This window comes from Prosopis cineraria, unplaced genomic scaffold (assembly GCF_029017545.1).
Source record: "Prosopis cineraria cultivar Desert tree isolate PC_DT_omini unplaced genomic scaffold, ASM2901754v1 PC1, whole genome shotgun sequence".
In the NCBI taxonomy this organism is placed as follows: Eukaryota; Viridiplantae; Streptophyta; class Magnoliopsida; order Fabales; family Fabaceae; genus Prosopis; species Prosopis cineraria.
The window spans coordinates 31,464,320-31,481,235 of record NW_026555332.1 but is presented as its reverse complement, the minus strand read 5'-3'; the positions used below and the strand labels follow the sequence as shown (position 1 = coordinate 31,481,235).

At 32.5% G+C, this 16,916-nt stretch overlaps 2 protein-coding genes across 5 annotated transcripts; one reads left to right on the top strand and one right to left on the bottom strand.

The window, feature by feature from the left end:
* The first annotated feature begins 2,198 nt into the window (after window positions 1-2,198).
* On the top strand, window positions 2,199-7,713 carry LOC129306482 (sorbitol dehydrogenase-like). 3 transcript variants are annotated; one of them, XM_054947106.1, is made up of 6 exons: window positions 2,203-2,500; window positions 2,658-2,725; window positions 3,374-3,610; window positions 4,592-4,882; window positions 5,725-5,915; window positions 7,441-7,713. In XM_054947106.1, the coding sequence occupies exons 1-6, from the start codon at window positions 2,404-2,406 to the stop codon at window positions 7,631-7,633; spliced, it is 1,077 nt and encodes a 358-aa protein (XP_054803081.1). In that variant the 5' UTR covers window positions 2,203-2,403; the 3' UTR covers window positions 7,634-7,713. The 3 variants fall into 3 exon arrangements, with proteins under 3 accessions (XP_054803099.1, XP_054803081.1, XP_054803089.1); XM_054947114.1 differs by having other exon boundaries at window positions 2,206-2,500; window positions 5,728-5,915; XM_054947124.1 differs by lacking the exon at window positions 3,374-3,610 and having other exon boundaries at window positions 2,199-2,500.
* A 2,961-nt stretch (window positions 7,714-10,674) lies between these two features.
* LOC129287553 (zinc finger CCCH domain-containing protein 48-like) lies at window positions 10,675-16,201 on the bottom strand. 2 transcript variants are annotated; one of them, XM_054923760.1, is made up of 9 exons: window positions 15,371-16,201; window positions 15,190-15,285; window positions 14,428-14,517; window positions 14,154-14,255; window positions 12,720-12,866; window positions 12,451-12,570; window positions 12,297-12,356; window positions 11,552-11,649; window positions 10,675-11,330 (listed from the first exon to the last, which is right to left on the bottom strand). In XM_054923760.1, the coding sequence occupies exons 1-9, from the start codon at window positions 15,782-15,784 to the stop codon at window positions 11,171-11,173; spliced, it is 1,287 nt and encodes a 428-aa protein (XP_054779735.1). In that variant the 5' UTR covers window positions 15,785-16,201; the 3' UTR covers window positions 10,675-11,170. The 2 variants fall into 2 exon arrangements, 1 of the variants encoding a protein (XP_054779735.1); XR_008587733.1 differs by having other exon boundaries at window positions 11,307-11,330; window positions 12,293-12,356.
* Between the last annotated feature and the right edge of the window lie 715 nt (window positions 16,202-16,916).

The window sequence follows — 16,916 nt, the reverse complement described above, 5'->3', positions numbered from 1 at the left end:
GTATGATGTATTTTTCGTAGAAGAATATCCAAGAGTCTACTTAAGTGCAGAGTGGGACAATGTTAACAATTTAACTAATTTACCCAACTTGTAGGGACTGGACATGCATTAAATATGAACGCTAGGAGCTAGGATGTTATGAAATGGGAGCTTACTACCTCCATCCTATTTAAGACATTTTTTAGAAGCTTTTAATAGTTTTCAATATGAAATTTTTTTTTTTATGAAATTTATGAATTTTTTTTTTTAAAGTACGTCCTTTATAATTATAACTCTGTTTCTCTTATTTCATATATTAGTTATTCAAGTGTAACTATTATTATTTTTTTAAATAAAAAAACAACTACAATTGAACAGGGAAGGAAAAGAATCACGTGATTCAGTAACAGGGAAATGGGTATCTAGGATAGTTAAAACAAAAAAACTAAAAACAGGGAAGGAAACAGTAGCATTAGACAAATAGCTATGAGACTGAAAGCTCTCACTAATTAAGAATAAGGGCTTCCACCAATTCAACCAGCTTTCCGGCAACTCCTTGAACCAACGATAAACAAAGCAAAGATAATTAGAGTACTTTTGTATAAAAGAGCTTGAGCCAGGTCCCTTTAAAACCCAAAAAAAGAAAAAAAAAAAAAAACAGGTTCATGCTTGAACCTCGAAAATTTGTGATATTTTATATTTTTGGATAATTAAACTTTACAACACTTTAAAATTAGGATTTATATTATTTATTTTAAATTTTTAGAATACTTTAATTTGTATTTAAACCATAAATATGTAATAATATGATGACAAATATAATTTAAAAAAACAAAAATAAACAAGGGCTTTCATACTTGGTTCAAGGCCTAATTAATGAGAGGTAGGCTTAAAAAAAGGATGATTTTAAAGAAAGGTTAAAGTGTAAAAATATTCATGAACCATGAACTTTTTTTGCCAAGAACTACCAGTATTCTTAAATCAACAATGGTACATGAATAGCTTTGAACTTTCTTAAGTGAGGGCATCCTTCCCCATCCCATTAAATTTGACTGACGTCCATAAACATGGAGCCGTTTTGACCCTTAAAATAAAGGAAGCAAACATAAATAAAGTGGAAAAGTATCTAGTAACTTTTTCTCCAAGAGTTTTTAATAGTCTTATGTCAACAATGATGCATAGGTACCTATTAATTTTATAAAAAAGGCTAACATTTTTTAGAATCAGTAATTTGAATTAGTTGAGCTTGTTCAAATCGAGCTTAATCTAGGCTAACTTAAAATACCCAAAGATATAAAACAGTCCATATAGCTTGGCTTGACCTTAATGCATTAGGCTTTCAAGTTTGTTCGGACTATCCTGAATACTTGAATTATTAAATATTATTTTATTGTATTTTTTCTTCTTTAGCCAATTTTAATTTTTTTATCTTAAAAAATTAAGATTTTCAATTTTTATATCATTTTAATTTAATTTCATTAATAATAAAAGGAATCCATGTATTCAACCTGGGCCCATTTGAGGTTGGGATTGATCTAAGCTATTGGCTCCAACGCATCCTTCTCCAAACCAATCTTAATTATATGAGTTTTTTTTTATAAATTCAAGTAGTTTAACCCTAATTTGAATAATAAGCCCACTTATCCAAATTATTAACTCTAAAAAAGGTTGGTTTTTTTTTTAAATTCATAAATACTCATACACTACTGTTAACTTATAGAAAACCATGTACTATTGTTGATTTTTATACTTTCTATTTGCTTCATGTTTTTAATGGTCAACACCACTTCATTTTAACATATGTCAGTCAAATTAAATAGGATGGAAAATGATGCCCTTACTAAGAAAAACTTATAGAAAACCATGTACTATTGTTGATTTCATGATTCTAGCAGCTCTTGGCAATATATATATATATATATTATGAGTATTCTATAAAAAAAAATCCTTTTGAGCCATAGCCCACAACAGGAGACCAGTCTATTTTTTAACTCTTTACAGTGATTCAATTTGTACGTCAAATCACCAATTATAATTTCTCAAACCTATGACAGATTTCCTAAAATGATATAGTTGTGATATGTTATTTCTTAATGAATCTTTATCAAACGACGTCGTTTCCCATAATGGCATAAAACTTTCACGTGCCAGTTGCGTTCCCGCATTATCTCTTTCGTCCAAGGTTGATAAATGACTGGACAACTCCACATCACATCGTCATATGGATGAGAACGGCTGAATCACACACAGCCACCGCGGCTACGCATCACATTTCCACACAAGAAAGAGACCCACTGAGAAAATAACAAAACCATTCAGAAGTTAATTTGCATGAGACTCACATAGTCACATTCTCAGCAGTAGCACTCAGTCTCACTGTTTTAGTGTTTCACATAAAACTTTAGAGAGAGAGAGAGAAAGCAAATGGGTAAAGGTCATGAGGAAGAAGAAGAGAATATGGCTGCTTGGCTTGTTGGTATAAATACCCTCAAGATTCAACCTTTCAAGCTCCCAGCCCTGGGTAAATATATCTATATCTATATTTCTCTGTTTTCACCAGTAAATCTGATCTCTGTTGAGAATAATATTCTCTTTTAATTTGTAGAGTAATCTTCAGTTGTCTGTGAATTCCTACTCAATTTGATCATTTCTTTACTTCTCACGCTGCATATTTGAAGGTCCTCATGATGCCAGAATTCGAATCAAAGCTGTCGGTATATGTGGCAGTGATGTTCACTACTTCAAGGTAAACCCATTTTTGCTATGTTCACGGACACATACAATTAGTTCTTGGGCTTTTTTTCATTGGTCCAAGTCTCTTAAATTTCATTTCTCTACAATGTTATGACCTATATTCTTAAATATGACCATAAGGACTTAATGATAACTAACGTGTACATAAATTCTGCTGCTTCTTATGTTGACTTATAAAAATTATGACGGGTTGTATAAAAGATGAGTAGAAGTGGGAAAAAAGACAAGCATGGCACTAAATTGGAATCCTTTAAATGCACAATGAATGAAACTTTAAAAAGAAGAAAGCATAACAACTAAGGCAGACAAGCACAAAGGTTTGACAACATTTAATCCAATATAATTTTACCAACTCAGAAACAAAATTAACAAAGTTATTTATACATCAGAAAATTTAACTCCATCAGCAATATTAATGAAGGACTAATCTTGCAGACCCATAAAACTTAAAGGACTTAATAAGGAAAAAAAATTATAGAATATCAAAACATGATAAGATTAGATAAACTTAGAGGACCAACAATTACATTTTTCCAATATTCAATTAAATGAATCAGCCTTGCTTGGGTCAGAAAATATCCCCTGCTTTTTATCTATATTCTCACTGATAAAGAAGTTACATTTGTCTTCGACTTTGCAGAAAATGAGAAACGCACATAATATAATGAAAGAACCTATGGTAATGGGCCATGAATGTGCGGGGATCATAGAAGAAGTTGGTAGTGAGGTTAAGAATGTGGTACCTGGTGATCGTGTGGCTATTGAACCTGGGATTAGTTGCTGGCACTGTGATCTCTGCAAGCTAGGTCGATATAATTTATGCCCTAATATGAAGTTCTTTGCTAGTCCACCGGTTCATGGTTCTCTTGCTAAGCAGGTTTAATTTGAAGCATCTCAAAGCATTAGTTCTTTCAATAATTTATATTGAAAATTGATTGATATTGATGTCAATGCTGTTCTCATTATTTCCATTTAGAGGAAGACATGCTTTGGTGATTGTGCAACATTGTTGTTCTGAGGACCAAGTTGATGATAGCTTCACCAAATAAAAAAAAAAAATTGCCCAGGTTGGGGATGAAAATCTCAGAATTCTTAAGAGTTCATATCAACAATAAGATGAAGGAGGATTATAATTTTATAACTACTGGCTAATAACATTGTGCAGCTTTGTTCCATATATTAGGAAGCAAATCTACTTTATTGAAAGAGATAATCTAACTTGTAGTCCCTAAATTTTTCTTTAATTATTGATTTAATTTTTAAATTTTAACTCGTTATAACTCATCTTTATAGTTTATTAAGTGAATGAATCATAGGAACTGAATTATACGAAGTTAAAAAACTATAAGGATTAAGTTGTTCCAAGTTAAAAAACTATGCTAAATTGTTATGAGTAAAAGTTCAAGGACTTAAATCAATAATTGAGAAAAAGTTCAAGGACCAGATGTTAAATTTTCTCTTACTGAAATATATTTTATAACTTTCCTTGTTTAACTTTTGGCATCTATCAGAGCACTTTATAGGAAGGAAGAAGAAAGAGTCTTTTGTATCTATATGCAAGTTAATAATTTGAAATGGAATACACATAAATGCTTCATTCTAATTTTCAACTTTTGCTGATGATCTTCATTGTTCTTTCTGCTCGTTGGCAGCTCATAGGTTAACCTATAATTCAAAAGTGCGTATGATCTTGACTGGTGTAATAGGATCATAATCACAGTCTCAATTATGGTTGAATGAACGAGTGAAGAAAACATTTAAGAAGTCCATGCCCTGTTTGTTACCATAAATATATAAAAGTGTCTCTGTGTTATACGATCAAAACCCATGTTATGAGCTACACTTTTTGTTTTTACAGATAGTTCATCCTGCAAATCTCTGTTTCAAATTGCCAGACAATGTGAGCTTGGAAGAGGGAGCAATGTGTGAACCCTTGGGTGTCGGTGTTCATGCATGTCGTCGAGCTAACATTGGACCAGAAACAAATGTGTTGATCATTGGGGCAGGACCTATTGGACTTGTCACAATGCTCTCATGTCGTGCTTTTGGGGCACCCCGGATCGTCATTGTGGATGTGGATGAACATCGTTTATCTGTTGCAAAATCTCTTGGTGTAGATGAGACTGTTAAAGTTTCAGCAAACATTGAGGTACATAATACAATTGCCATTACAGATCTGCATGTCATTTAATGACTTTTTATGCTGTTCAGTCTGTTTGTCAAACAAATTTCAAATCAGAATGAAGAAAGAAAAGTAAGTGCTTGCAAAAATACTCATTGATTACTCACTAACAAGGTTCTCACATTGATAGTGCGATTTTTGTCCTATGTTCTTGTGGGGTATGCATCGCATCCTTACATACTCAGGCCAATTTTCACTAACTTCAATGACTTTGTTACAATTTTTCCTCCAATGCCTAAAAATCGTTGCCTTAAAACAAATATTTCCTCTGGACTCACAATACATAACATTTTTTAGAAGCTTTGCTTAGTTTAATATATAGAATATTATTATTTTTTTATAATTGTTGACCAAAAAAAGGTATTTTTTATAATTATTTTTTAAATTATACCACTACCTCTTGATTTAATTATTACTATTTTTGGGAAAAAAATGACATGTATTGGATTTTCAATTATCATTATTAAGGCATTTGAATATGATATTTAATAAGGATATAATTGGAAATATGTGATTTTTTTTTTAAAGAGATCAAAGGTTCCACCTATTTTTTTAAAAAAAATTGTGAAATAGTTACCAGTGTCCTATATTATGATCTAGAAGAAATACTAATTTTGTACCAGACTTGCAAGTAGCAATTTTGTTAGTTTTCTAGTTCCTTTCTCCATTTGCCATATATTCAAGTAAATCTTCATGGTTCATGTTGTGAAATGGTTCTGTTTTTGTCAGCATACAATAAGACAAAAGTCAACATCTCTCCGCTCATTCTGTCCAGTTCATTCATAGCTAGTCATTCATTGTTAACTTAGCAGGATGTGAGTGAAGAAGTTGAAGAGATACAAAAAGCAATGGGAAATAGGGTGGATCTTAGTTTCGACTGTGTTGGTTTCAACAAAACTATGACTACTGCATTGAGTGCCACTCGTGCAGGTGGCAAACTGTGCCTAGTTGGAATGGCTCAGACTCAAATGACTATTCCATTCACAACAGCTGCTGTGAGGTATTATTACTATGGTCTGTTTGAGTTTGTGTGCAGGGACGGATCCAGAACTTAGTTGTTGGGGGGTGGGGGGCCAAATTGAGAATAAAATGAAGAATGGGGGCCAAAATCCAACTTAGATCATTTTACAAAGAATAAGGGTAATTTTCACCAAATGTTATATTATGCATGGGGCCCAAGAGCCCCTCCTTGCCCCCCTTTGGATCCGTCACTGTTTGCGTGTGTGTGGATATAAGATCAACTTCTCTGCATGATAAAAATTTTTCTGAGGCATAAATTTCTATCTTATTTACTACCATGTATATAAATTAATAGAGTAAGGAAAGAAGAAGAAAAAAGTTGTATTCCTAGAGAACTTGTTAAACATGATGCTTTACTTCAAAATGCACAAGAACATTAGGGTGTAACTTGTCTTTGGATTTTATATGTTTGGTATATTGGAATGGATTATAAGAAAATGGGAATGAGAATGAGAATGAGATGAAATGGTATTACTTGTGCCTTGTTAGGTTTGTTTTAGATAAGAATAAGAATCATCATATGTAATAGAATAAAATAATACTCCCTCCTGTCTTTGTTATAAGGATTTCATGAATGTTTCTTATTAATATATAACATGTTTTGGCTAAAGCATTAAGTTTAATTTTTTTTCACCTATTATTTCTAACTAACCATAAAGCTTCTGAACTAATTAACAAACTAATCTAACTAATGACTTTTATTGAGGGTATTTTTGAAATTTTATAAGAAATAACTAATTTTAACTAACTTAATTAATTTACATTAAGTTGTTAATATGTGCTTATAAAAAGGACTAGAAGGAGCAATGTAATCTACATGACAAATTTTCCCTTAAAATTGAAGTGTGAATCTGAATAAAACAGTTTTTAAAAGGGCAAAACTGACATTATCATATTACTTAGTTCCTTATCTCCTCTCTTTCATTCCATTGTTCTAACAACGAAATGGTCAAAACCAATATTTATCCGTACATTATTATTCTTTATTTCTCATTCAAGCAAACCAAAATGTTGTAAGTGCTTGTTTGGAAACATGGTTCCAAGCCTTGTTTGCCATTTTTTTTATTGCTTATATGTATCTTTTTATTGGCTAGAAACAATCATATTTGAGGTATAATCATACATTAGATATAGGCACCTTTTTTCAACAAGAATTCAAATCTTAATTCACTATTGTGGAGAACTAAACACTTCTACTAAATTTAATTTTTGTTAGTTCATCGTTTGTCTTTTAGGCAAACATAAATGCCACCTACCTAGGGTTTTGGCCACTCTAAGAGCCGATCTTGATTTTCAACTAGAGAGGCAAAGACCAAAAATCCTAAAGACAAGATGTAGCTTTTACTGTATTTCCATGTTCATCATGCTTCATTACTGGTGACCCTTGAAGCTTCTTGTAGTTGTAGATCACTTACTAGCACATATAACCAACATTGCTTTACTTTATTCTCTGCATTATATATGTAATAATGTTTAAATGATGAATTGTTTGGTTCCAAATACAGGGAAGTTGATGTGATAGGGATTTTCCGATACAAGAACACGTGGCCTCTGTGCCTGGAGTTTCTGAGGAGTAGGAAGATAGATGTGAGGCCTCTTATAACTCACAGGTTTGGGTTCTCTCAGAAGGAGGTGGAAGAAGCCTTTGAAACCAGTGCACGTGGTGGCAATGCTATTAAGGTCATGTTCAATCTGTAGATACCAGATTGTATATATATGGGGATTTGGATTTGATAAGGGACTTAAGTCTAATTATTCAATGAGTGATTCAATCACAATCGTTGAATTTCATCAATATTTAAAAATTATTAATATTTATTTTCTTACAAAAATTCAAAACAATAATCATGAATAAAAAACTCATTACATATGCTAACCCTCCAAAAATTTGAAATTTAGTATTTTTTAAGTATTACATAATAAAATCTTTTACAACTATTTGATTAAATCAAATAATTGTTATTATGTTATGAGAGATATTCATTAAATAAGTAAATTTAAGCCATTTATTGAATCTAAATCCTACATACAGCAACCCAAAATATATATATATATATATATATGCACGTATATTATAAATATATAACTAAATACTTAACATTAAAAAGACAAATAATTAAAGTTGGTATGAGTGATAAATGCTCTTGTCTAAATGAAGTTAGGGGTTTAGATTTTAACTATTATATATGTAGCAATTTGATTGAAAGAGGTCTCTCGGTTACTGTCAATATTTCAAGAAATATTCTCTTCTCAGTTGAGTTTGCTGTTTATACTTACCAAATTTAGTGCGATTATATTAATATATTAATTATAAGGGAGTTGGGATGGGGGAAGAAAACTTGTATGATTTGATAATGACAAAAGTGCACCTTGATAAATTTGTATGTCATTATTAATAATTAACAACTTCTACATCGGTTTGTGTCAATATTTTTTAAAGTTCAAATAATGATGAGATTGAGACTCAGATAGGAATGAGAATTAGAGTTACCAAAAAAAAAAGGAATGAGAATTAGAGAAAGCCATATCATATGCTATCAAATACTGCAATCCACTATTGAAATTATTTATAATTTTAAGTAGTGTTGAATTGATTGATTTGAATTTAAAATCTTACACATTTCAAATCTCAATTTAAAATTCATGTATCTAAAATATTTTAGTTGGATACTTTAAAAATGTTAAAATGAAGAGGAAAGATAAATTGAGATTCGAAACAAAGAAAAATTGAAAATAGAAAGTTTATTTTTATTTTTTAATCAAAAAATATTATAAAAGATATAAAAGTCAAAGAGGTATTAATAGTAAAAACACAAAAAGAACAAGATACTTGAAATAATTAAAATTTTAAATGACTAGGTTAGATAGGAATTTGAAACTATAAAGAAATTATAACTTGAAATGAATTTAGATTTGAATTAAATACAAATTCATAAGTTTTTATGAATATTTAATTCAAATCTAAATCCAAATTCAAATTCTCATTAATCCAAACACACAATAAATAGTTTTCAAGGTAGAAAAAATTGAAGGTTCTATTTTTAAAAAATTTGATTTCATACTAATTAGAACACAACTTGTAATAACCCCTACAATCATTCAAAATCCAAATGTATTAAACATAAATTTTAATTTTTGATTGTCGTTTCTTAAATTTCAAAACTAGCTAAACCTAAAACATTGAAGTTGCTTTAGGGAAAAAAATATCAATTCATGTTCACTCACCCCACAAACTAAGTATAACAAGTTAAGAGTAATATGGCCTAGAGTCACCAAATTCCCCTAGTTTATAGGGGTGATGAATTCAATCAATCCCACTTTCTAGTTGTTTCAACTTTCTCCATTGTATTTAAAAAAAAAAAAAATTACAAGGGTTGTTTGATTATGTTCCTATCTTTTATTTTTCAAAACCATTGTGTAAACCACTTTTTGAAATTTGTATTTCAAAATAAATCAAAAGATTTGATGATATTAATTTGAAAGAAATTTTAGAATTAAAAAAAAAAAGACAGATGCTAATAGTTAATAGTAGTTGATGATGATAGTATATGATGGTGGTTGGTCATAACTAATAGTGGTTGTTAACCAACTAAGGTGGCTAACATTGGCTAATAATGGTAGTTGAGGTGGTTGATAATGGTGGTTAGTCAATGGTGATATCTATGATGGCTGTTAATAGTAATCACCTAGTCAATTATGACTAACAACAATGACTAGTAGTGGTTAGTTGATAACAACTAAGAGTGGTTAGTTGGTAAACAGCTAATGGTTACTATTAATAATAGGTGGTGATGGATAGCAACGATTGGTAGTGGCTAACAATGACAACTAATGAAAATCGATGATAACTGCCAATTAGTAATGTTGGTTGCCAAGTGCCAACAATGGGTGGTGATTATAGGAGTAGATGATAGTAGCTTTCAATGGCTAAATGTAATTCTTAAATTCTTAATGGAAGGTATATCCTCTAAAAAATTAACCGCAAGCTGCCAACCAAATTAATCTAGATTAAAAATTTAAAATACTAGAGTGAAATCAAAAAAACAAAAAATATGAAATATTTTCATTTTCTTATGCTAAAAATAAGATGAAAAATTAGAAATTATTTAAAAACAAAACACCCCCTCAATTGACATTCTTTCATTTGGAAAATTGGAAACGGACGTTGAAAATAGAAATCAAACAAACTAAATTTCCATTTTAGCCCACAACTCAACCCAGCCTTTTTCTTTTTATTTTTGTTTTTCTTTTTCCAGATAGCAGCCACGAAATAAAATAATAAAAAAAAAACACCATGCAAAAGAGTGACAAATGAGGTCACGTAAAATTCCATCACCCATTGGGTAGAATATGAGAAAAATTAAAAAAATCTAAACTACCATTTGAAGCATGATGTACAAGCCAATCAATGTACTTTTTCACTTTTTTAAGCACATACTCAAATGTAATTATCCAATCTTTTATAATAAATTTCAAAATTTTCCTGAAATTTCAACGAAAGGATGATTATTCAAAAACTCAATGAATGAACACGAATTTCTTTAGAACCAAAATAAATGTGAACTTTATCAAGCTTGTCATTCCAACAAATTTTGATTCTTTCAACAATATTTATAAGTTCTACAATGATAGCGGAGTGATAGCTAGAGTATTTTGAAAAACCCTAATCCAATTACCAAAATCGTCGTAGATGGGGCCACCGCAACAAACAACACAAACCAGCCGACGAGCTCAAATCATTGGGAAAAAAAAAGGATGAAAATAATTGAACATTAAAACATAAAGCTCCCCCCCGGGCACCAGGGACTAGGGGGCTTGATGGGTAATAATACAAATCTGATTCATGTAATGTTACAAACTCACTGTGGCGTCCCTCCGAAGTTCAGAGTCACACCAAGGACAGGACCAAACCATATCCTCTGAAATACTTCCAAGTGACAAGAAAAGTAGAATTATATATATATATATATATATATATATATAAAATATCGAGACAGGCGTTGACAAGAAGAAAGACCCATCCTCTTCAGAAGATACAGATTAGGACATGGATACTTGCTACCACTGCCAAAACTCAAGCGTTTTCGATGTATGCCTATGCCTACTACGCAAACTCAAATTACACAATATCAACAGCTACCCTCTTTCCTCACTCTAAATTCACTCATGCTGGCAAAATAAAGGTGTAAATAAAAGTTAGTAGTAGTCATGAGAACAAATGAATGGAATACATGATTACGAAGAGCCATTTATTGGATGGGAAGAAGATGGCTCCGGCAACCAATTCCAGACTTTTACTTGACCTGTTCCATCACCAGTGAAGAATAAGCCACTGGGACCAACCTCGATAGCTCGAACCTCTTGCTTTGTGAAAATCTTGCCTCTCTCTGCAAAGCTGCAAAAGAAATGGGTCATACATAATAATGAACCCAGAAATAGCTCAATCTACCCCACCATGGGAAAACATCATATAGTTGACATCTTCATCAGTTCCTAGTGAGTTAAAGGTAAAATGTGTCATGGATGTTGGCAGAAGATAGGTTTAGCTAGGGAAGATTATGGAAATGGAATTAGAGTGAAACGTGAAATAATGAAAGTTGGAAGAGAAGCACTTACGATGGCAGATCATAGAGGTAGACAGTATTATTGTTGCAAGAGCACAGCAAAATGGGCTTGCCTTGTGAATCATGCATCCCACAGAGTTTAAGCACACCCTGACATAGATCATACCAATATCCTCATCATAAACAAAAATTAGAATAAACATAATGACATCCCCATTTTCTCCATAAAAACTCCACCTAGCCACAAGTCATGCACAAGTAACTACAGATTACATCAACACAAGAGACAAGACATATCAAAACAAGATATACTCAAGATGAGAAAAGGTCCATGTTTTAAAGTATATTATCTTCCTTTACCATGTTCATGCAGCAACAAGAATGCCAATATGGGTAGCATGAAACAAAAAAATGCTGAAAAAAACACTAGTTAATAATATCTGGGACAGAAATTTTAGTGACATACTGAATCAAACCATACATGTAATGTAGAAATTGTAATTTCAGTATTTCGGACACTTAATAGGTATAAGCCTTTGTAATTGACTTCTTCATGATAGACATGCCAACATTGGCTGGTTTTGATAGTCAAAATTTAGGTCTCTTTCATTTCCCAACTCACAGGATTGACAACACGCATTCACAACAGTTGAATTCAGAAAAGCAGTTCTTTTCCTTAATGCAAATGGGATAGGAATTAGAAACTTAAGACCATGAGTTATCATAGACACATCATTATACACGTAGGGTCTAAATATACAAGAGAAAAATGAACTCAAGAATAAATTCATACATACAGCTTCTTCACTGTGAGTATAAGTCACTTCCAAGTTTCCACTTTCTGTAGCTACCCATACCTGCAAAAACCAAAAGATATGAAGGCAATAAAAATTTAATCCATAAAGTTAAAACAGACAGAAAATCAGCAGGTAATATGAATGTTGAGCCAACCTTTACTGTGTTGTCTAATGAACCAGATAAAAGAAACTGATCCCAGCAAAGAACAGACATCACAACTGATGTATGCCCTGTTAAAGTCTGTAAACATTGCAATGTCTCGAGGTTCCAGACCTAGCAGGCAAAAATCAGTGAGAAAAGACAAATGGGATCATCATAACGGACCAATTCATACTGTCATATTGGTTTTAAGGACTACAAAGCAAACAGCAAAAAGATTATGCTCATGTCATGACAGAGTATTTATAACTATGCAAACTTACTCTTATTGTCTTGTCCATGGAACCTGAGTATAGCCTATTTGCTCCAACAACAAATGAAACAACAGGACCAGAATGACCCTTAAGTGATGTAACAGGCTCAAAGGTGTTAGTGGCTGCATTAAACTTCCATGCTAATATAGACCCGTCCTGCAACGGAAGAAAAGAAAAATTCACTTACCATACGCAGATAGAGAAGGGAAAACTAAATAAAATCACATATAAGAAGTCTTCATCACAACTCACTTGAGCCACCGAATAATAAGCAGAGGTATATGCCCCAGACTTACCAGAAAGTCCAATCATACAATCAGTCTCCAAAGAGATGAATTTTGATAATTAATTACTTTTTTGGATACATGCACTCTGGTACAAAGAACCATCTACTATGCCAGCTTTAATTAATTCCAAAAAGACCATTCTTCTACTTGTAATTGTGAGAGTGAAAATGGAAGCCACTAACACTTGCTGTTGGTTGTCTACATATCCAATATCCATGTTGTTTGTCCCTTTACATGCCTTCTCTCTTTCACTTCTTGACCATTCTCTCCCTCCCTCTCTCTGCTATCTCATTACTTAAGAAACTCTTTATAAGTTTATTTTGGTTTTTTTAATAAAATATTACTTATTTTATTACTATTTTGGAGCATGCAGTCATATGGCACTGCACTTCAATGTATGCAGAAACCAACACGCACCTCCTTAAACTTCCTGCTGCAGTTGCACACTAGCCATTAACAAAAATCACCTAAAATAGTTCTTATTTTCAAGTGAAGCTACTCTAATAGTTCTCCTTTCAATCCGTTTTTTTCCGGCCAATTACTTCTGCTTTTAACCTAACATCTGCATTCCCCATTTCAGTATTCCTTATTTCCCTACCATTCACCAGCCTGGCATTTTTTAACATGAAAACTGGATTTGCAAAAGGAATAATGAAGAGGTTGTCAAGAGAATTGTTTTGTTTGAGAAATTCATTATTTAAGGAGGCGAAAAAAGACAGATTGGCTGGTAAACAGGAAAAAATATTTCTCATTTCATATAAAATCATTGTAATTTATAAATACAATTTTAACCACAAACTGAATTAATAAAATGTATATGGACTAGATTAGATTTTTACACTTTACACTTTACTCCCCAGCCTGTCATGCCATATCATAACCTCAATTTTCATCTACACAAGAGAAAGGTAGCTTGTTCCCAATTTTCCCTTCTCATCAAAGCTTCCAAATGTAGCCTGTTATTTATGGGCAACATCCTTACATTCTAACACAACATTCTAGAAAATTCAACCTTCACTCAAATATCCATAAAAAGCCCAAAATGAACCACTTCCATTCATCCAACAAGCTCTATGCTCCAACATTTCATATTCCCATCAGAAACTCTTCAGGAAAGAAAGCATAACTGTTAGCAATAATAGATATCAAATTTTACCTGTGTGCCAGCAAAAAGCATACTGTTACCCACAGCCAAAGTGTAAACTTGCCCAGCAGGGCCACTCAGACTTAGTTCACTTGATGTTTGAGTGTTCCAGGCCTGCAAAACCAACATCATCAGCCAAACTTCAAATTAGTCATTCTTCAAAGTACGGCACAGAATACAAATATTAGCAAAAGAAAATATTCCTAAATTGGACAAAGTGGACTAGATTTAAATGTTATATGAATGGAGAAACAGAAAAACAAAATGGTGATGAGCTTTATCTTACCTTAACAAAATTAGGTACACCAACAAAAAGCCAAGGACCTTCACTGATCATACAACCCACTTCACAACCAAGAGTGATCACAGCCAAACACTGCAGCATAATATCAACGAACAATGACGAAATAAATATTGGTTTTTTATTATAATAAGAAAGAAAACTAGCAAACAGAAAAAACAATATTAGAATGGCCACCTCATAACTTTTACTCTGACAATGAATTTGAAAGAGAAATGGAGAGGAACAAAAAAATTAAATCAAATAAGGAGGCAAAAGGGGCCACAACCAGTTTCTTATTACTCATAAACCCTAGTTGCACATAAAAAATATCAAGGACGTGCATGGGGATTGTCAAGCAAACACCAAGAAGTTGAAGTTATGACTTTGCAATAAGGGATCAATAAAATTTATCAATATAAAACGCTAGATCTTTTTGGGGTGGGGGAAAACAATTTTATTTAACAAAAGAAGGATGGTTGATGAGTTTGCCAATTAGTGGAAGCACAAGAAAAAGCACCCAAGAATAATGTCTGAAGGCAATTTACAGGATCCATTGTAAATAATTTGATAAGAACACGGGCATTGAGAATAACTTAACACAAAATAATCAAATATGAAATGTCACATAACTTGGAACTAACTTTCACGCAAAGTTTGGACTGTTTGATTGAGGAACTAATAGTCCCAGGTGAAATGTCCGGGTATTCGCATTTAAGTTCAGATAACTATATTACATAAAGACATAGGAGCAAATACAATAACAACCTGGCCAGACTGGCAGTCCCAAAGCCTGACTGTCTCATCTTTGCTTCCAGTATAAAGCTTATCTGAACCAGACGGCAGAGATATTCCGGTGACAACCTGTCCATATGTTCATAACCAGCCCATTAACTTGCAGCCTTCAATCCCCAAGGCGCACCAACCGAAAGATTAAGTAATTCTTTACCTTCTGATGCCCTTCGAGTTGCGTTAGCAAGGAAAAACCATCCCCTACACTCCAAGAGTGAAGGAACTTACACCTTTCTCCATAACTACAATTCCCTTGAATCCAATAAGTACAAAGTTTTTCAGTCTTCCTAATTAATTTATTACCACCATGAACCCCACCCCACGTTGATGATCCACTAAAATTCGGATTCCTCCGTGGACCTGAGAACCCTGAATCATCAGCGGAGCCATGGGACCTTTTCGAAGACGTCCCATTGGCATTCGGAGGAGGTAATTCACTGTGTAGAAAAGGGCACGGATACCGATTGCACCTGCCTGCCTGCCAATGATAACACACTTTCTGGTGCTTGGCATCAGCCGGAGGCCCGCGGAGACGCTGAAAGACGCGCTTATGACTACCATCCACATCCATAACTTAGAAATGTTCCCGACGAGTTATCAAAGAAGAAAAAACAAAGAAAGAAATGTTCCCGACGATACTGATTGTTCCTCTTCTGAACTGGATGATGAAATCTGAAAGAATCTAAACCTTGCTATAGCTCAAAAAACGAGATTGGAAAGAATAGACCGTGGGCTCCGCAAGGTGGAATCCCAAATCAACCATGCGAGAGAGGTCGAGATTGGGTGAAAATTTAAACTGGGAGTGTAAAGTGCAATCATCAAGTGCAAAACTTGTCGAAAACCGTTAGACCCTTTTCCAGATTAGGGTTAAAAGAATTGAAGCAGAAACCCTAATTTTCTGCTCGATCGGAATGGGGAGGAACAGTAGTCAGATGGTAGAGGAGGGAAGGATAATATTAAGAAGCAAATTATTCATCTGATCGAAGGCGTAAGATTTACGAGAGGATGAAATGACATATTTATCCTGGAAGTGGCTGTTGGACTCTCTCTCTCTCTCTCTCTCTCTCTCTCTCTCTCTCTCTCTCTCTCTCTTTCCTTTTCTAATATCGACGAGATTCATTCCATTAATCTATAATCTATTTTGACCCATTTTAATTGTCCGTTTGATTAATTAGATTAAATATGTAGAATAAAAAATTTCATCAATAAAAATTTGACCATAATTCGCAAATGATTAAGCAAACTGATTAATTTAGTCCACTAAAAAATTAAAAATAAAACATGATAGTACGTCATTCTATTCTAATTTATCTATCTAATCTAATTCATTTTTTAAAACTTATCCTATTTCTTTTTTAAGATATATATATATATATATATTTACATACTCCCTTCGTTTAAAAAATGTAAAGTATTTTTTGAGAAGATGGATATTCAAAAATATAAAGCATTTTTAATATAATTATTGCTTTTTTTTTACAAGTATCCCTATTAATAATAACTTTATATTTATTGTAGGGTGTTTAATAGGGGTAAATATAAAAAGATAGAATTAGTTGAAAAGTAGGTAACTATTTTATTAAAGGGTAAAATTTGATTAAAAATACTTTATATTTTTAAATGGAGGGAGTATGTTTCATAAAAATAATATAGGCATTCATTTATTCTAACTAATTTATTAAATAGTATATATATATATCATT